The sequence below is a fragment of the Aphidius gifuensis genome, linkage group LG3 (assembly GCF_014905175.1).
Source record: "Aphidius gifuensis isolate YNYX2018 linkage group LG3, ASM1490517v1, whole genome shotgun sequence".
Classification (NCBI taxonomy): domain Eukaryota; kingdom Metazoa; phylum Arthropoda; class Insecta; order Hymenoptera; family Braconidae; genus Aphidius; species Aphidius gifuensis.
Genome location: NC_057790.1, coordinates 13,191,289 through 13,212,510, shown reverse-complemented (window position 1 = coordinate 13,212,510; position 21,222 = coordinate 13,191,289). Strand labels below are relative to the sequence as shown.

Genomic DNA, 21,222 nt, shown 5'->3' with positions numbered 1-21,222 from the left:
TTTCACACCGAGCGTATGCACGGAGCGTATGCAAGGAAGCGCTAGCGTTTTGCGGTCATTTGAAGAAACTGTAGTAACTAAAATTTACTATTTATTTATTGCTATTCGTTTTTTCCAGTTCTTTCGCTTTCTTTTATTATTATTAATTGGTAATTTCTTCTTGCGTCTGAGAAAAAATTATTAAATTAACAAAATAAACACAATGACTGAAAATAACGAATGTTTTAGTAAATTTTAGTTACTAAAGTTTCTTCAAATGACCGCAAAACTCTAGCGCTTCCTTGCATACGCTCCGTGCATACGCTCGGTCATCGGTGTGAATAGTGAACGAACACACCTATAACATAGAAAATAGAGTGGGTATGCTTATACCAGTGATGGGTAAATGGTCGATTTTTGAGGTTTCATACACTTACAGTAAGATACTGTAAGATACTGTAAGAAACTGTAAGATACCTCTGACGCCATTTTGAAAATTCTTATTGACTGTCGACTCGACAACTAGTTCTTATTGCTCGATATATATTGGTCCATGTAATTTATTTGTTATATAAATATATATAATATCAAGAAAAACCAGTTTTAAGGAATTAAAAATGCTTGAAACATAATTTTTTGGCAACATTAATTCCTTAGCTCCATCTTTTCCTTAGCTACTGCCTTTACTCGGACATTTTCTATTTATTAAGTAAATAATATACATGTCATTTTGTTTTAAAAGATGGAAATGTCAAATAAATTAAAATGTCCAAGGAAAAGCAGTAGCTAAGAAAAAGATGTAGCTAAGAAATTAATGTTGCCAAAAAATTATGTTTTAAGTAATTAATGATGCTTTAATTTTAAATAACTAATTTTTTAAATAAATAAAAATCCCAAGGAAAAATAGTAGCTGAGGAAAAGATGGAGCTAAGGAATTACAGTTGCCAAAGAAATTCTTTTTTAAGCAACATTAATTCCTTAGCTACATCTTTTCCTTGCTACTGCTTGTTTTTGGAATTTTTATTTATTTAATAAATGAATTACATGTATTTATCGAATAAAAAAAAATTGTAGCACGAAGGTTCCACTTTTATTCGTAGGAGGCACTGGGAACGCAATGTAAGATACCTCGATGTATGAAACCGATGATGTAAGATACAGTATCTTACATGGTATCTTACCTACCCAACACTGCAGTCCAATTCACAGGGCATTACAATTTAGGGCTTTTTACCTCCACTGGCAGCGTTTGTGGAGCTTTTGTATGTGAAATCTATATAAAAAAAATTTTACAAGCGACATCACCGGCAAAAAAAAGCCCTAAATTGTAAAAAATTTGCCCTGCAGTCCAATTCACAGGGCATTACAATTTAGGGCTTCTTTCCTCTACTGGCGGCGCTTGTAGAGCTTTTGTATGTGAAATCTATATAAAAAAAATTTGACAAGCGCCATCAGCGGCCAAAAAAAGCCCTAAATTGTATAAAATTTGCCCTGTGAATTGGACTGCCGTGAATTGGACTGCTGGCTTATACCCACTCTAATAGAAAAGCTCCACAAACGCCACCATCGGAAAAAAAACGCCCTAATGAGAATATCCTCTGAATACGGGTGCTGTATTTCTAGTCTTCTTGGTCCCGCCTCTAGTTTTTATCATATATGTAATACTACTTTGTGTCTCTGAAGGCAAGAGCGTCGACGATATTTCCTTCTTTTTTCAGAGCAGTAAAAAATGAGAAAGAGTAGGGAGCGTAGGGAGGGTTCGGATTAACTCGACTACTCACCAACACAATGTATACATATGTATATGTATATTGTTTACATATGTATACATATATATTTAAATGTACGAATAATTATATTATTTGAATAATAAATATTGAATAAAGTAAAATAATTTTTTTCATTCATGTTTTTTTTTTTTCATTTAGTTATTTCAATTATTTTAAAATATTTTATTTTATTTATTTAATATACGTGAGAAAGTAAAAATAGTGTTGGTCAGTTAGTGAATTGTCGAGTTAATCCGAACCTCACTCTATTTTGCTCTGAAAAGAGAAGGACATATCGTCGACGCTCTTGCCTCCAGAGAAGCTCCACTTATTGGGAAGATAGGATGTTAGCAGTGATGGGTAATTCGACGATTATCGGGGTATCATACAATCATACGTATGATACGTATCATACGTATGATACTACATAAAGTGTATGATAGTTGAAACTGCCCTCTGCAGTCCAATTCACAGGGCATTACAATTTAGGGCTTCTTTCCTCTACTGGCGGCGCTTGTAGAGCTTTTGTATGTGAAATCTATATAAAAAAAATTTGACAAGCGCCATCACCGGCAAAAAAAGCCCTAAATTGTAAAAAATTTGCCTTGTGAATTGGACTGCTGGCATTTCATGATGTTCCTTAGAACCTGTCAAAACCCTCCTTGCCTACATATCATGTCTATTATCTCATTTTTTATTGTAATTTTTGAGATTATTCAAATAAAATACACACAATCATTTTTCGTTAGTTGATTTATTAATAAATATTAATAAATTCTTGAGATTACATATTATGTTGGATGTTGACATATTGTTTTTGGGCGCCAAATATGTGTACAATGGCGGATAGGCAAAATGGCGTCAGTAAAATAGTTTAAAAAGTGAAATGTAGAGGCGCTCTTAATGTATGATACATGGCGCATGATAATGGAGATGTATCATACTGTATGATACAGTGTATGATACTGCTGTATGATACACCGGTATCATACCTACCCAACACTGGATGTTAGCATGGTAGAAATACTACAGGTATGGCCGCTGTGAATTGACCAATCAAAAGGTCGCCTTCTCGCCACAAAAATGGAAGACTTTATGCGCGCGCGATACAAATCCGTTAAGAAAATTTTCAAGTTTTTTTTTAATTTTTCAGAAGTTATCATATTTATTCAACTAGATTTGGTATATTTTATAATGATTCACATACATCAATAATAAAAATTAATTATTTATATTAAATAAATGAATCCAAGTATAATAAATACAACACAACCTCTATTGTTTGTGGCCTCAAAAAAAACAACAACAATGAAAATATTATAATTTATTTGTTAAACTGTCTTGGTTTTTTTATTTTTTTGATTTTTTATAAACATGCTCCACATATATTTATTAGTATTTACAACAATATAAAAAATAGTTGTCAAAACAGTATGTTAGAGAGAGAGGATCTTATAATAGAGATTGCGTGTTAGAAAGAAAAGCAAAACAGCTCGATGGCGCGTTCTTGATTGGTTGAAAAAATAAGGCTGCGCAGAACGCGACGAAAAAAGCATGGACTACTGCCATACCTGTAGTACTTCTACCATGGTATTACATATATGGTTTTTATGCCTTCATGGAAATATCGTCAATATATTGTTAAAAAATAAAAACATAACATAATATCATTAGGAGTTTAGGACATTAGGATTAGTCAGTCATCAGTGTAAAATTGATTGTATACTATCATGGCAGATCCATTAAGTTTACTTCGACAATATAATGTTAATAAAAAAGAAATAATTGAACGTGAAAATCAAATAATATTTGGCGAATTTTCGTGGCCAAAAAATGTGAAAACGAATTACTTAACATACGGGTAAGTGAGGTTCGAGTGACCCTATTCGCATTTATACCAAATCTTCATGGTCGTTTACTTCGTGTATTATTTTATTTGATGTTTTATAATGATTTTTGACTACACATGATTTCACGTTAGTTTTCAAAAAATGAAAATACCTACCTCATACTTATATAGAACAGACAAAAGTTGGATACAAAAAGGCAGTGTCAGTGTTTTAGTCAATATATAATATTAAGATAATCAACAATTTTTCTTCTCCTATCCTCGACATTGTTTTTTTTTTTTTTTTTTTTTTTGGTCGATAAACGAAGCAAAAATTAAAAAATCTGAATTCTGACTAAGAAAGATTAAATCAATATCAATGCATCAGATTTAATCAATAATAACAAGTAGTGGCAATATCATTTTTATTCTATAACTAATTAGTATTATAATTAATTTTATATATTATATTTCAGTTCCGGAAAAGATGGAACATCAAAAGAATATTACACATTAGAGTGTCTCTTATTTTTACTGAAACATGTACAACTTACACATCCAGTTTACGTACGACAAGCTGCAGCTGAAAATATACCAGTTGTACGTCGTCCAGACAGAAAAGATTTATTAGCATATCTCAATGGTGAAACAGCGACATCAAGTTCAATCGATAAATCTGCACCCTTGGAAATACCAACTCAGGTTAAACGTACTGCTGAAGATGGCTTGGATACGGGATCATCGAAAAAACCGAGATTTGAAGAAACACACGTCCAAAAAGTTAAAGAACAACTTGCTGCCAGATTAGATGCTCCAAAAGAAGCATCCGTCACCGTTGATAATATAAAATCTTTGTCCGAGGCAATGTCTGTTGAAAAAATTGCTGCTATCAAAGCTAAAAGACTGGCCAAAAAACGTACAACAATCAAAGAAAATGATGATATCGGCATGGGTTCAGATTTACGCGTTATACTAGACATGGATGTTGATGACACTAAGGATATTGTGTCCCGTGAAAGACAGTGGCGTACGAGAACAACAATATTGCAGAGCAGTGGTAAAATGTTTGCTAAAAGTATATTTGCTATCTTAACGAGTATTAAAGTGAGAGAAGAAGGACGTCAAAAAGGTCTCACCGTGCCAACACCAATGGTGACACCAAGAGCCACACCAATGCGACCAATGCCACAACCAGCAGTTTATAATCGTTATGATCAAGAACGATTCATTCGCCAAAAAGAGGAAACTGAAGGCTTTAAAATCGATACAATGGGAACATATCATGGTATGACATTGAAATCAGTGACAGAGGGTACGAATCTAGCTATCAGAAAACCCCAGACGAATCCATCACCGATTCCAAAATCTGGTCTACTTCCGACATCAGCAGCAAAATTGACTCCACAGCAAGCTGCACAAAACAAGCGTACGAGTAAAACACCTATAATCATTATACCAAGTGCCAATAATACATCATTGATAACAATGTACAATGCCAAGGATATTTTACAAGATATGAAATTTGTTACGAGTGAAGAGAAACGGGCAGTTGGCTGCAAAAAAGAAACTGATATTCTATTGCAACGAAGAAAAGAAGGTGGCTTGACTGTGCCATATCGCCTCATTGACAATCCACAAAAACTTAGTAATTCTGATTGGGACAGAGTTGTTGCGGTATTCGTTATGGGTCCAGCTTGGCAATTCAAAGGATGGCCTTATGATGGTAATCCTGTTGAAATATTTTCGAAAATATGTGGATTTCATATAAAATACGATGAAATGAAAACTGATCCAAATGTTTCAAGATGGGCTGTTACTGTCATTCAACTTAGTCGGGAAAAACGACATTTAGATAGAGCTGCACTTATGATGTTTTGGGAGCATTTGGACAAGTAAGTTATAATTTGATTAGTAAAAAAAAAAAAAAATTATATTCATTTTTTTTCATTGCAGACATATGATCAAGAACAAGCCTCTTTTGCGGTTCTAAAAATTTTATTGAAATCTGCTGCTTATAATCGTAATATTAATAATAATGATAATGAAATTTAAAAAATGTACATATACCTATACATTATAAATATTTTAAAAAGTTCATGTAAGTAAAAAAATAAAAGTACGGAATCAACTAAATACAAAAGTAAGATTTAAAAAAAAAAATCGTTTTTGGTTTTCTCATGTACGTAACAAAAATAACAACGGAAATAGAATGAATTTTTTTTTTGTTTTTTTGTGAAAATAACTATAGGATGTAATTTGAACGTTTTTTATATAGACTATATGTTATATATATATATATTCTATTATTCAAGTCAGCAATGATGACTATATGTTTGGAAGTGTATGCCTGGAAGACATAAAGAATCGAAAATTTCTGATGTTATTTGCAATGAATTCGAAAGTTAAAGTATACAAGAAAATAGTATCCCTCGAGGGAAAAAAAGGGCAAGCCATTTTATTTGTTCATCTGATTGAATCTTCCAAATTCGATTTAGTAAGGTCTATTACTTTTAACACTAAAAGTCAATAAAGAAAAATATTTATACACTATCGGAAGTGAGTTTTGTGACAATTTAATTTATTTGGATTATTTTCGTTATACTTTTTTGTTACTACAAATTTTCTTTTTTTTTTTTTAAATATTACTTGCTAACGAAGTTATAGAAATTTATAGCATTGTGTACAATTTGGTAGTGCACAAGGAAGTCCTGGTATCATTGGTGGCAAATGAAGAAAACTACTTTTGTTTGTCTCACGTAATTGTTGTACTCTTGAATTAAAATGAGTATTGTACTGTACATTTAATGCAAGATTATTGTCTTCTTCATGAAGATTTGGCAGTTTTGACCCGTGAATTGTCAAACTCGAATATCTAGGTAGTTCACTTGACTCGATGGTCCGTGACAATTGATCAGGAATGATGTTTAAAAGATAACAACTATCACTGTATAAATTTTGTGATAAATTCGAATAAATTGGTGCTAAAGAAAAGATATTCGTGTAGTCGGAACTTGATGATCCTGGTAGCGGTTGAAATACAGAGCTGCTATTTACATTGAGATTGGTGTTGTCATTTGAAAAGTACTCAATGGCCTTGAGAAGATCATGTCCACATCTCTGAAGTATCAACTGTAAAACAGATAACTTAGTACTGGGAAAAAGTCGAGCCAGAGTTTCCACTGAAGTCTGAGATATTGTAGTCTCGTTTTTATCATCTTTCATTTTTTCAATTTCTTCATGAACAGTAATTTGACTTTCCTTGATATCAGTTAGTTTCTTTAACAAAAAAAAAAAAAAAAAAAAAAAAATACATTAACAATTATAAATCATTATTTAAACAAAAAAAATATTATACCTTTTCTTTTTCATCATTTTTATTTTCCAAATTTATCTGATTTTTTGATGAATGATTTGCGATTTTATTTTTTTTTGATACTTCATTGGAATCTGGTTCTGTTACGGACATGCCAAAAATTTTACCTGGTGGCAAACGATCAAGCTTTTTTCCGGTGGCAACTTTGGCCATACTTAAAGCAATCGCATCTTCAGCAGCCTGCTGTCTCTTGAGAGCAACCTACAAACAAATTATGTAAAAATTTGATTAATAAGGGATTAGATCAGTTTAATAAAAATAAATTTAAATAATTGATAATAATAGGATGGAATTATGAAGGGTATCACTGATGATGGATTGAGTGATGTGATGGAGACGGAGAATCAAGTATCATAATGCAAGCGCAAACACTGATGAAACAAGATACCAGGATTCTATAATGGATTTTACTAAAAAAAATAAAATAATCATGCTACAGAGTATTATTTTCTGGTATAAAAAAAAAAAAAAAAAAAAAAACAACTAGAATTACATTTGACTTTATTTTGAATAAACTATTTAAAAAAACAATAATTTTTACCTGTGCAGCCATAACTCTTTGTCTCTCGGCAATTAACGAACACTTTTTACATAGACAATCTCGATATCTGCATTCACGCTTGTGTCCTCGTAGCCAAGATATTAAACCATGATTCCTACATCTCGCACATTTTGGCCGTCTTTGTCGGTTTTCTGGATCCTCATCTGATGTATCGAATTTTTTTGATTTTCCTCTCAACATTTTAACTGTATTATTTGTAATGAATTTTCAATCGTAAAGTAAGTCAAAGTCATGTAATCCCACCTACTGACTGACTGAGAATGAGCGTAATATTAAAGCTTAATGTTGTGATCTATGTTTTTGATATTGTAAAAAGACTATCATTGGCTTGTTGAACATCGGATGGCGCATGATGTTCACCAGCATCTTTTCAGAGAGGGTAAGAAGACAAACATCAGCTGGACCACCCTTTCAGCTCGATTGGCTCTATCATTGTTTACTCTTGATGCCACTCCTCCTGGAATCTTCAGAATTTTTTTTTTCTATTACGAGACCGGTGAGATGAATTGAATTATCACGTGTGAACACGTACAATATTATATTCAATTTTTATATTTTTGGACATAAAGAAGGTAAATAAAACTTGAGTATATACTTTCAAGAATAAAGTTTTTATAATTTTTGGTTTTGTTAGAGATTACGGAAATTTCATTTTATTGATATTTTTTATTTACCTATTTATTTTTTTATTATTTTACATTCTTAATAGTCATTGAATTTTTTTTTGGTTTTTCATTTTCAACAATTGAAATTAAATAAATGTATTCTATTTATTTCCTTTTTTATTTTCTTCGTTCAACATCTCTTACGAGCAAAAGTGTCATTACTTTTGCATCAATGATCATTATTTCACAGGGAACATTCTGTTTAATTTATTATGTACTCATTATAATATACCTATTATATATAATCGATCAAAATTCGACTGTGGAATTAAGAAAAAAAGCTTTCAACTTTTATTATTTATTTATTTTATGTCCTATATTTTAGCTATAATTCAAAACAAAACAAAATTTTTTCGATTATTAACATCATTTATTGACATCAGAAAAAAAAAATTATTCTTTCTTGTGCAATAATATATTTCATTCAAAATCTACGAGTCAATCGCAGTCTATATTTTTCATTAAATTCACTTTATTATGTTTTTTTGTAAAACCAGCATTATATACAGACTGTCCCATTTTAATTGGATAATGGATTTTTCTTGAAAAATATAGCTCAAATTGAAAAATGATTCAAGTAAAAGTTGTAGGGTTTGGAGATAGGGACCCAGAAAAAAAACAAAAAAAATTCAAAAAATTCAAAATGGCGGAGTTTCAGGTATGAACATAGTTTTTTAAAATGGATACTGTATTTTTTTTTGCACCAAAATGTTTCTTACTCCAAAACTAACAATTTTTATTTGAAAAATTTTTCGATAAAATCACTTTTTTTTCGGCCCGATTTTATCTGTTGATGGATTTTCCTAAAAAAAAAATGGCTTTGATTTGAAAATGATATTTGGAAAAGTTGTAGCGTTTAGGAAGACAAACACGAAAAAAAAAAAAAAAGTTGGTAAAAAATTCAAAATTGCGGAGTGAGAAGCATGGATAAAAAAAATGGACTTAGCCAAAAAATTTTATTTAGAAAAAGTGTTCATCTTGATGCAAACAATTTTTGAGTAAAAAAAAATTACACCTAACCTCAAAAAAAAAGATGTTCATACTTTAAACTCCGCCATTTTGAACTTTTAAAAAATTTTTTTTTTCTTTTCGTGTTTGTCTTCCTGAACGCTACAACTTTTCTAAATATCATTTTTAAATTAAAGCCATATTTTTTGAGCCATTTTTTTGTAAAATTATTATTAAAAATTAAATTTCTATTTTAATAATTAATTGATTTTAAAATATTTTTTTTTGTTCTAAAGAAGACAATACAAACTTCAATATTACTGTGAAAAAAATATTTTCACTTGAAAAATAACAATAAAAGCAATTGTTTATTGTAAAATCGTTATTTAAAAATTAAATTTCTATTTTAATAATTGATTTATTTCTTTTTTTTTTTTTTTGTTTTAAAAAAGACAAGACAAACTTCAATATGACTGTAAAGAAAAAAATTTATAAACTTGAAAAATTACAATAAAATTAATTGTTTATTGTAAATTTATCATTTAAAATTAAATTTCTATTTTAATAATTAATTGATTTCAAAATGTTTTTTTTGTTTTAAAGAAGACAAGACGAACTTCAATATTTTTGAAAGAAAAAAAAAATTTATAAACTTTTAAAGCAACAACAAAATTAATTTAAAGTTTGTTTTTTCCTTTTTTTTGAAGAACAAAAAAAGGATAAAAAAAAACATCAATTGTTAAAATAGAAATTCAATTTTCAATAATATTATTTATTATTATTCAATTTTACAATAAACAAATAATTTTATTGTTGTTTTTCAAGTTTAGAAATTGTTTTTTTCTCTAATACTGAAGTTTGTCTTGTCGATTTTTTAAATAATATTTTTACAAGAAATACTAATGTATAATATTTTGAAAAATTAAATTTCTATTTCAACAATTTATGGTTTTTTTTATCTTTTTTCATCTTTTTTTTGAAGTGAAACTTCTTTACGGAGGGTAGCAACAAAATTCGAGGCCCTGCTAGCATTACGCGCTCGCGTTTACTCTCTCGTATACTCTCTTGTAAACATTCTCTCGTATACTCTCTGCTATACGCTCGGTCGCAAGCGGATAAAGAGAGGAGAATTACATAGAGAGAAGGGAAGCCGGCAAGCATTATACATGCACTATATATAGCGTATAAACTCGGAGCGTCAGCTGCTATGTGTGTATGCGTGAGCGACTTTTTTTTTTTTTATTTAATTATTATTAAACAGTTCAACTGAGTTTAATACTTAAATAATTGATTTTTCAAAAAAATTCATTTAAACGTATTAAGCAATAGTTATCTCGCGGGTTTAAAGAATCATTATTATAATAACAATAAAATTATTATAAATATATATAAATGATGATAATTATAACAACAATAATTTTGATAATATTACCAATTATTCACAATAGTGTTGATATTTATAATAATATCTATAATAATAATATTTTGAATATAAATACTAATAATTATCAATATTTATATATGAATGTTATTGTCAATGTTATTATTTATATTATTAATATCACTGATATTATTATAAATCGATAATATTATTGTTATTATTACTAATAGTATATTGATATTATTGTTATCGATTATATTTTTGAAATTATTATTTTATTTATACTATGGTTATATATATGAATAATATTATTATAAATAATAATAACTCCAATAATATTATGATTAACAATAATATCAATATAATATTAGTAATAATATCGATGGTATCAATTATATCGTCCCATTGAAGAATGAAGTGCACAAGTGCCAAAAACGTCAATTTTAAAGGAAAAGGGCGTAAGTGCAAATTTATAAATTTTCGGGTTTTTCATCTAATTTTAATACTTGAAAAAAAGGGAAAATGGGCGTAACAACCTTTGATAAAGGATAAAGGGCGTATGTCCAAGGATTTTTACTCTTTTTTTCCCGTTATCAAAATAATTTTTGATAAAAGATGAAGGGCATATTTTCAATTTTATTTGAAATTTATTTAATGGCAGGATTTTTTAAATTATTGATTGTTTACTGATAATTATAAATAATTTATTATATCAATATAAGAAAAACATAAAAATAATTATAAATCTTTGCATCTTTTATTAAAAATGATTTTGATAATGAAAAAAAGGCGTAAGTCCCTGAACATACGCCCTTTTTTTTGCTTTAAGCCCTTAAATTAGATGCAAAGCCCAAAAATTTATAAATTCGCACTCACGCCCTTCTTCCATTAATGTGACGATAAAAATAATAAAATTTATAATAATAATATTCGAAATATAAATACTAATAATTATTATTAACTAATAATATTTATATTTGAATATTATTGTCAGTATTAATATTATTATTATTATTATTATTATTATTATTATTATTATTAATATTCAGCGTGACATGAAACTACTCTGAAAGAAGTTTCACTTCCCCCGCGCGTACTCGCAACACGCTAATTTTTTTTTTAAAAAAAAGGAGAAGACAAATTTTAATATTATTGAAAACTCACGATTTGAAAACTTTATGAACATTTACTTTTGTTGTTGTTTTTCAAAAATTACTAATCTTTATTGTAATCGTGTACACGTGTCACAAGAATTTTTGTTTTTTAAATTTTTCACTTGCATTATTCAACAATTAGTATATTGTTTTAATTTTTAATTTATAAAAAATACATTGAAATATATATGAAAAATTAATTTAGTATTCATCCCAGGTAGGAAGTGACGACGGGCACAAGCCTGGGACACCTGACCGGCTCTCGGGCCTGTGTCAGGCCTGAGTCACAAGCCTGTGTCAAGTCTGGAATGTTCACGATGTATTTGCTGGTGTCGGACTAGTGTATCGGGCTTGACACAGGCTTGTGTTCCCAGGCTGGACACAGTCTTGTGTTCCCAGGCTTGGCACAGTCTTGTGTTCCCAGGCTTGACACCGGCTTGCAAAAAAAATTATAAAAAAATATAAATAAACAATTATTATTAAATTATTAAATTGACATTATTATTTTTTACGCGATACAATTTGAATTAACGATAATTATATGAACAAAAATAAACGGCGTAACGGGGGATCGACCCTAGGCCACTCACGTAGAACTCCAATGCTCTATCAAGTCAACCACCGGGGTATTAATGAAAGAGTCAGTAAAAATTTTTTATATCAATGAATTTATTCGAGAGTCAATTCACAGCCCTTGTAAAAGCCTGGCACGATAGTCAAAACCTAATAATTGTTATTTAAAATTTCTATTTACAATTTATTGATCTAATTAATATAATTTTTTTTTTTTTTAATTGAATATATGCACAAGTCAAGTCCCGTGTGAGGCTTGGTAAAACGGGCTTGACACAAGGCTCGTGTGAGGCCGGGAAAAACAAAAAACACAGGCTTGACACAGGCTTGGACTATTGAGGCCTGTGTGAGGCCGGTTGAAAACAACGGGGACAGTCTTGTGTCAAGCCTGTGTTAACAAGGCTCGTGTGAGGCCGGGGACAACAAAAAACACAGGCTTGACACAGGCTTGAATTATTGAGGCCTGTGTGAGGCCGGTTAAAAACAACGGGGACAGTCTTGTGTCAAGCCTGTGTCCCTAGCGGAACACTCAACAACAGTTTGATAGCGACTTGTTAATGACATGGGCGCTTATTCAATAGCAAATTAATAGCAAGTCAATAGCAAAAAGAATTATGGATTACAAAGGCTCTACATTACACTATAAACATATTAAATTGGTCTACATAAATTAAGGAAAAAATTAACAATGTTCCTATCACATTATTATAGCGTGATTCGATGTCATTTCTCAATAATGATAGCGAAGAATGATGTTAAATTTTTTTAGGTTATGTCCGAGCTGTCATTCGTTGTTGTCTGAGTTTTGGTAATTTATGGAAACTTACCGCGAGAATGGAATGACATGAAACATCCACTCAATAGCTAGTCAATAGCTAGTTAATAGCAAAAAAAAAAAGTACAAAATACGATATTTATCATTGCTATTGTTTAATTGTTTATTATATTGTTTTTTTAAAAGTTTTCAACAACAATACATAAAATTAAAAAAAAAAAAAATTTTTTTTTTCGTTTAAATTCGTCCAACATCTAGTCAATAGCAAGTCAACAGCAGATCAATAGCAAATTCGTAGCAACTCAATAGCTAGTCAATAGCTAGTCAATAGCAAAAAAAAAAAAGTACAAAATACGATATTTATAATTGTTATTGTTTAATTGTTTATTATATTGTTTTTTTAAAAGTTTTCAACAACAATACATAAAATTTAAAAAAACAAAAATTTTTTTTTTTCGTTTAAATTCGTCCAACATCTAGTCAATAGCAAGTCAACAGCAGATCAATAGCAAATTCGTAGCAACTCAATAGCTAGTCAATAGCTAGTTAATAGCAAAAAAAAAAAAGTACAAAATACGATATTTATCATTGTTATTGTTTAATTGCTTATTATATTGTTTTTTTAAAAGTTTTCAACAACAATACATAAAATTAAAAAAAAAAAAAATTTAATCAAATTATCAAATAGATACTAAACTTATGAATTTGTTATTCACTTATGATTAAGTTGCTACGAATTTGCTATTGATCTGCTGTTGACTTGCTATTGACTAGATGTTGGACGAATTTAAACGAAAAAAAAAATTTTTTTTTTTTTAAATTTCATGTATTGTTGTTGAAAACTTTTAAAAAAACAATATAATAAACAATTAAACAATAACAATTATAAATATCGTATTTTGTACTTTTTTTTTTTTTGCTATTGACTAGCTATTGACTATTGAGTTGCTACAATTTGCTATTGATCTGCTGTTGACTTGCTATTGACTAGATGTTGGACGAATTTAAACGAAAAAATTTTTTTTATTTTATGTATTGTTGTTGAAAACTTTTAAAAAAACAATATAATAAACAATTAAACAATAGCAATGATAAATATCGTATTTTGTACTTTTTTTTTGCTATTAACTAATATTGACTAGCTATTGAGTGGATGTTTCATGTCATTCCATTCTCGCGGTAAGTTTCCATAAATTACCAAAACTCAGACAACAACGAATGACAGCTCGGACATAACCTAAAAAAATTTAACATCATTCTTCGCTATCATTATTGAGAAATGACATCGAATCACGCTATAATAATATGATAGGAACATTGTTAATTTTTTCCTTAATTTATGTAGATCAATTTAATATGTTTAGTGTAATGTAGATCTACAAGCTCGAGCCTTTGTAATCCATAATTCTTTTTGCTATTGACTTGCTATTGAATAAGCGCCCATGTCATTAATGACTCTTCCACTAGGGGTTAACAAGGCTCGTGTGAGGCCGGGGAAAACAATGGGCACAAGCTTGTGTCAAGCCTGTGCTTCCAAGGCTTGATACACGACCCTCGCACAAGCCTGGCACAGTTGTTCAAGCCCGAGAACTCCTACTTGGGATACAAGCTGTCAGGGGTATAGCACTACGTGTATTTTTATGTGGGCTTATTTGCCACAAGGGACCCTAGACTAAGTCTAGTAAGTATAGGTATGGCCCGCCATATTGTATTTAGATGGTAAATCGGTTTATTTCTACGATATCTGTCGCATTTCTTTTTTATCCGCTAAAATGAATTTTGGTTTAATGATTGTAATAAATATATTTAGGTAATTGATTAATTTAAATAAATAATAAGCTATAGAAAAAAGGCCTAAGAAAAGAATGTGGCCACAAACAACTTCCTTTTCTTAGCTATCATTTTTCCCATAACTTTTTATTTATTTAAATAAACAAAAAGCTATAGGAAAAATGGTAGCTAAGGAAAAGAAGTTGCCACATGTTAATTTATACGAAATTAACATGTGACAACTTCCTTTCCTTAGCTACCATTCTTCCTATGACCATTTATTTAATTAAATTAATAAAAAGCTATGGGAAAAATATTAGCTAAGAAAAGGATGTTGTCTGCATGTTTATTTCTTTGTCATCTAATAGAATCACGAATAAAGCGACGACACATGAAGTTAGCTATTTATTAGTACCTTGTTTTTTTTTAAGCGGTGTCTCCACGCTATAGAAATCTCATGCAAGTTCTAGGCTTGCAGCAAGATCTTGCACGAAGAAATGGAACATGTCCCATTGGGTGTGATAGTCTTGCAAGGCTTTTTAAGGCTGATTTCGACCAAAATTTTAGTAATTATCTAGTGATGATAGATCTTGCAAGCATTTCTATAGCGTGGAGACACCGCTTTATATAGGATTCCTATATCTTAACAACAAAAAAAAGAGTCAAGGGGTGCATTCCTTTAATAAAATTTTTTTTTTCGCTCTGCAGCCACTGCTTTAGATATAACACTAGAAAGTCAAGAAATAAATATGGTGTACCCGGCCAAAGAGAGGAGTGACAGTTTTCATGTAAACCATGAACATTGAACAGTATTAGCCTAGATATATCTCTGTTCATGGTTTACATGAAAACTGTCGCTCCTCTCTTTGGCCGGATTTACCATATATATTTTTGACGCATATAATTAAGTCCGGAATATTAAAAATTAAATTTTTATACTTGACCCTACTCGGGTTTCGCAATAACTATTCGCTGACAAGAAATCTTCGTCGCGACCAAGAAGACGAGAAATACAGGAGAACGAACTTAGGAACTTTCCTTTAAAAAACCGTATCGCTATATGATCGCCGCATAATCGAGTGGCGCTGCAGTATTCCGGTAACGTGCGTGACATGTATCGCTTTTGTTTTACAATGCGCATAATACAAACATACTTTGGCAAACACTAAATTATACAGCTCTCAGGGTTTTCATTAAAATTACTAATTACTTTAAAAAAATTAATAGAGATCACTATTTATTTTTTTTGGCTACATCCTTTCCTTAGCTATATTCACCATAATTAATAAATTAAAAAGCTATTGGCAAATTTTGTTCAAATAAAAATGTAACCAAATAAATTAATTTGTAGTCTAAATTAACTTCTTGGCAATATTTTATATAATAAATTAAAGAATTTGAGGAATTAATTTAGAGTACGAATTAATTTATTTAGTTACATTCTTTCCTTAGCAAAATTTACCAATAGCTTTTATATTAATCAATTATGACAAATGTATCAAAGGAAATATTGCTGACAAGTTAATTAAGACTGTTAATTAATTTATTTGGCTACATCTTTTTCTTAACAAAATTTGCTGATAGCTTTTTTATAAATTAATTATCGAAAAAATACACAGTAAAAAAAAGTTGGTAATTCGTTTGTAATTTGTAGACTTTAGTCGTTTGTCAAATTTTTGTTTGTTAATTTAACAAAAAAAAATTTGTAAAATCTTTTGACAAATTTTATTTGTTAATTTTACGAACAAAAAATTTGTAAAATATTTTTACAAACTCCGTTTGTTAATTTTACAAACTCTGTTTGTTAATTTTACAAACTCTGTTTGTTAATTTTACCAACAAAAAATTTGTAAAATGTTTTTACAAACTCCGGTTGTTAATTTTACAAATTTTTTTGTGTTAAATTGGTTCGAAGCATATATAAATGAAGATTTAATGTAAAAATAAGTAGAATATTTGAAAAAATAATAAAATTTACGTATCAAAAAATATTATATAAATGAATAGACATTTATTTTTTTGCTTGCACAAAAAAAAAAAAATTTAACAAAAAATATTTGTAAAATTAACAAACAGCTGTTTGTAAATTTCATTTTACAAACAAAAATTTGTAAAATTAACAAACAGTTATTTGTAGACCTAATTTAACAAATAAAATGTTTGTTAAATTAACAAACGTTTTGTTGGTGGACCTAAATTAACAAACTGAATTTGTTAATTTTACCAACTATTTTTTACTGTGTAGCTAAGGAAAAGACCCAATAAATTGATTTGTAGTCTTAATTAATTCCTCAATTATTTGCTACAAATATTTTCATTTCTTAAACAAAATATCACGGAGAAATTAATTTAGACTGTTAATTTATTTATTTGGTTACATCCTTTTCTTAGTAAAATTTGCCAATAGCTTTTTTATAAATTATTTATCGCAAAAATAGCTAAGGAAAGGGTGTCTAGTCTAGATTAATTCCTCCGCCATTTTGCTCAATAATTTTAATTTCATAGAGAAAATACTGCTGAGAAATTAATCTAGACTACGAATTAATTTATTTGGCAACATCCTTCCCTTAGCTATTTATGCTATAATCGATTAATTTAATAGCTATTGGCAAATGTATCTAAGGAAAGGATGTAGCCAAATAAATTAATTCATAGTCTAGATCAAATCCTCAGTCATTTGACACAATAATTCTATTTTAGTATAGAAAATGATGCTGAAAGGTTAATTTAGATTACAAATTAATTTATTTGACTACTCATCCTTTTTTTAGATACATTTGCCGATAGCGCTTCAGTTTATTGATGGTGAATATATATCTCAAGAAAAGACGGAGCAAAGAAAATTAATAAGTAATCTACATTTATTTCTTTGCAATAGTTTCTATAACAAATTAAAATTTTATTGGCAAATGGCTAAGGAATTAATTCAGAGTGCAAATTAATTTATTCGGTTTCATCTTCTTTTTTACCTATTTGTCAATAGTTTCTCGATTTGTTATGGCAAATAAATTAATTAGTAATTTTTATGAAAATCCTGAGAGCAGTATAATGCTCTATTTACTGTTTGCCAAAGTTCGTCTGTATTATGTGCATTGTAAAACAAAAGCGATACAAGTCACGCACGTTGCCGGAATACTACAGTGCCACTCAAATATGCAGCGATCATATAGCGATACGGTTTTCATATTCAGGCGAGATAGGGAGTTAGTCCTCCTGTATTTTTAATTTTCAAATTTTTTTTGTCAATTTTTGGCAATATTTATTAAGTTTTGTCAATTTTGATAAATTTTGGCAATTTTTGTCAAATTTTGTCAATATTATAATAAGTTTTTTTTTCGATAAATTTTGGAAACATTTGACAAAATTTGTCTAACTTTAACAAATTATTTTCACCAGGGTCATAGTGAATAATAAAGTTTAATTTTTTGAGGTTATGTTCAAGCTGTCACCCCAGTTGGAAAAATCTCCTAAAAACCACTGAAAACGACTAAATGGACGAAAATTCTCATTAATATTCTTTTTATTTTATGAGCGTTTGATGTGAATTTGGTTGTTTTTCGTGGTTTTTATGTGATCTTTCGAATTGGGATCTTCATGTGATCTTTCGAATTGGGAATTTCATTTGGTATCTTGGTTTTAGTAATTTATGAAAAGTTACCACGGAAATAAAATACGAATTTGCATACGTATGAACAACAAAATAATAACACCAATTAAAAAATTTATTATTTACTATTGTTATCTAATTACTATTTTGGACGTTTGCCATTTTCTGGGATGTTGTTATTGGCACCATCTCGTCTACTCCACACATACCCCATGCTTCATGGTAGCATATGCGGTACCGGTAAAAAAACCGGTTAAAAATGCCAAAAAAATAAAACAGCGGTAAATTAACAATCCTAATGCGGTATGATTTCCAGTCGGTCAGTTATGCGGCATGCGCTGAAAAACGAGAATATTACCTAGAAAGCTATTCTTGATCCAATGTTGCGGGGGATGTTACGGGTTCCGCAGCATCTTTTCGCCGGCATGAATTATTGTGGTGACATGGAAAAGTCAAGTCGCTTCTTAATATTTTTGATGTGAATCGACCATATCCCTGATGGACCTTCCGGATACGCATGGACAAATCCTGGATGACATTTCTAGATATCCACTGGTCATATTTGGATAATAAGCTAGATATCAACTAGATAGCCAGATAACCGACGTGAACCCAGAACCGCCGTTCGTCTAAAAAAATCGTACGTAGGCTGATTCGCCGCGTCTTGAATTGTAGTTTGTAGTTAATTGTAGTAAAAAATTTTTTTTTTTTTTAGTGTAGTTGAAAAAATAAAGGGTCAATGAAGGGTTAAAAGCAAACTTTTTTAAAAATAACCTTCGGACATTGCAAGTAGGTCAAAAAGCTTCGTTTGGGATTGTAGTTATGTGTAGTAAAAAGGGTTTTAATTGTAGTTCAAAGAATACTTGTGAAAAATAAAAATTTTGTAGGATAATTCATATTAAAATTCCTACAATTTCTTTGCCCACTATGTTTTTTAACTACAATTAAAATGTTTTTTACTAAAATTAACTACAATTTAAGACGCATCTAATAAGACGATCTACGACTGTTAGAGATAACTATAAAAATTAATATGAGTTTTGCTCTGAAATTTTAATTTTTCATAAGTATTTTTAGAACTACAATTAAAACCCTTTTCACTACAATTAACTACAATTCCAAACGAAGCTTTTTAGTTTTTCACCTATTTGCAAAGCTGCGTGAACCTAGCACCTCACTTTATCGTAGAAACTTCTAGTAAGGTTCATTTTGAAGGTCTTAATTTGTAGTAATTTGTAGTGTAAAGGGTTTAATTTGTAGTTCAAAAATTAAGGGTGGAGAAAGGGTTAGAAGGTACTTTCTTCAAAAATTGACTTAGAGCGATGAAATGAGGGCCAATACGTTCGTTGGAATTTGTAGTGAAAACGGTTTAATTTGTAGTTCAAAAATTAAGGATAGAGAAAGAGTTAAAATGTACTTTCGTAAAAAATTTAAAAAAAATAGTCATAAATAGGTCAAATAGCTTTTTTAGAATTTGTAGTAATTTGAAGTGAACGAATTTTAATTTTGAATTGGAAAATGATGACAAAAAAAAAAATTTTGGAGCAATAATCATATTAAAATTGCATAACTATTTTGTTTATAATAAAAAAAAAAATACAAGTATAATAAATAAAGAGAAACTCGTGAAAAATATAAATAAACTTTTACTAAACCAGTTTCCCAAAAAAAAAGTGTCAAAAAAGTGAAAAAAATTTTTTTTTTTTACTCCAAAATATTAAAATCTTAATAACTTTTTTATTCATAGACCAAAATTTAAACTGAAATATCGAATAGGTACGGGAACATCCTAGCTAATTTGTAGTGGAGAAATTAGAATTTGTAGTTGAACCGTTTTTCGGGAAAAATTAATTCTCTCATATAATACCTTAATAAAATATTGCGTAACTTTTTTATTTATAGACCGGAATAATAACTAAAATATCAGATTATAGGTTCACGCAGCTCTATTTGCAATGTCCTAAGGTTATTTTTAAAAAAGTTTACTTTTAACCCTTCATTTACCCTCTATTTTTTCAACTACCATTAAAACCCTTTTCACTACAATTAACTACAATTCAAGACGCGTCTAATGAGATTACGTACAATTCTTTAAAGATACACTAAAAAAAAAAAGTTCTACCAGATAGAACTTTTGTTCTAGGAAATTTTTAGATTTGAAAAAAGAAAAAAAGTTCTTGTTATGAATAGAAAACTTCTTGTTAGAAGACAAAAAATTTCTTGAAACATGACAGATTTAGATTTGAAATAAACCTAAAATAGATTTGAAAAAAGAAAAATTATCCTTGCAATGATGATGAAACTTCTTGAAATAAATGCTAAAAAGGTCTTGAATTGAGATGCATACTTCTTAAAAAAAATCTTTTTGTTCTCACTTCATGAACAACAGTTTTAAATTTTAGAACAAGGCTTCTTGAAAATAATCCAAAATGGTCTTGAATTTAGACGCATACTTCTTGAAAAAAATCTTTTTGTTCTCACTTCAAGAACAACAGTTCTAAATTTTAGAACACGGCATCTTGGAAATAATCAAATTGTGTCTTGAATTGAGAACAAAAAGATTTCTATCAAGTCAAAATTAGATTCAATTCAAGAAGTAAATTACTACTGATTTAAATAAATAAAAAAATTATTTATTTAACATTACTTTTGTTAATTACCAGAAGTACAGTGCAACTTTACATTGTAAACCATATTTTTTTTCCTAAACTAATTACCTATGAGAGGAACCGAACCCTTGACCGACGCAAACCACGATATCTTAAACCTAACGACTTTCCCACCGAGCCACGAGCGCATGTACATGACGAAAATTTCTGTTCTCATAAAGCACGACAT

At 29.4% G+C, this 21,222-nt stretch overlaps 2 protein-coding genes across 3 annotated transcripts in view; one reads left to right on the top strand and one right to left on the bottom strand.

Moving 5' to 3' along the window:
* Positions 1–3,432: 3,432 nt before the first annotated feature.
* Positions 3,433–6,395, top strand: LOC122851985 (parafibromin). Its single transcript, XM_044151531.1, has 3 exons — positions 3,433–3,609; positions 4,053–5,468; positions 5,530–6,395. Exons 1-3 carry the CDS (start codon positions 3,479–3,481, stop codon positions 5,564–5,566), a joined length of 1,584 nt encoding a protein of 527 aa, XP_044007466.1. The 5' UTR covers positions 3,433–3,478; the 3' UTR covers positions 5,567–6,395.
* The window catches only part of LOC122851986 (doublesex- and mab-3-related transcription factor A2-like), a 45,607-nt gene continuing 30,557 nt past the window's right edge, over positions 6,173–21,222 (bottom strand). For both annotated transcript variants that reach the window (XM_044151533.1, XM_044151532.1), the window contains exons 2-5: positions 7,491–7,975; positions 6,932–7,150; positions 6,447–6,852; positions 6,173–6,395 (exon numbers count right to left, since the gene is read on the bottom strand). In XM_044151533.1, the coding sequence (XP_044007468.1) occupies positions 6,235–6,395; positions 6,447–6,852; positions 6,932–7,150; positions 7,491–7,691 (987 nt within the window). In that variant the 5' untranslated portion in view covers positions 7,692–7,975 and the 3' untranslated portion in view covers positions 6,173–6,234. The remainder of the gene's footprint in view (positions 6,396–6,446; positions 6,853–6,931; positions 7,151–7,490; positions 7,976–21,222) is intronic.

What these genes read in the sequence shown, in the direction of transcription:
- LOC122851985 (XM_044151531.1), top strand. Translation starts at nt 3,479, where the DNA reads ATGGCAGATCCATTAAGTTTACTTCGACAATATAATGTTAATAAAAAA. An exon ending in ACGAATTACTTAACATACGG is followed by an intron (nt 3,610 to 4,052) that starts GTAAGTGAGGTT and finishes ATTATATTTCAG; the next exon opens with TTCCGGAAAAGATGGAACAT. An exon ending in TTTTGGGAGCATTTGGACAA is followed by an intron (nt 5,469 to 5,529) that starts GTAAGTTATAAT and finishes TTTTCATTGCAG; the next exon opens with ACATATGATCAAGAACAAGC.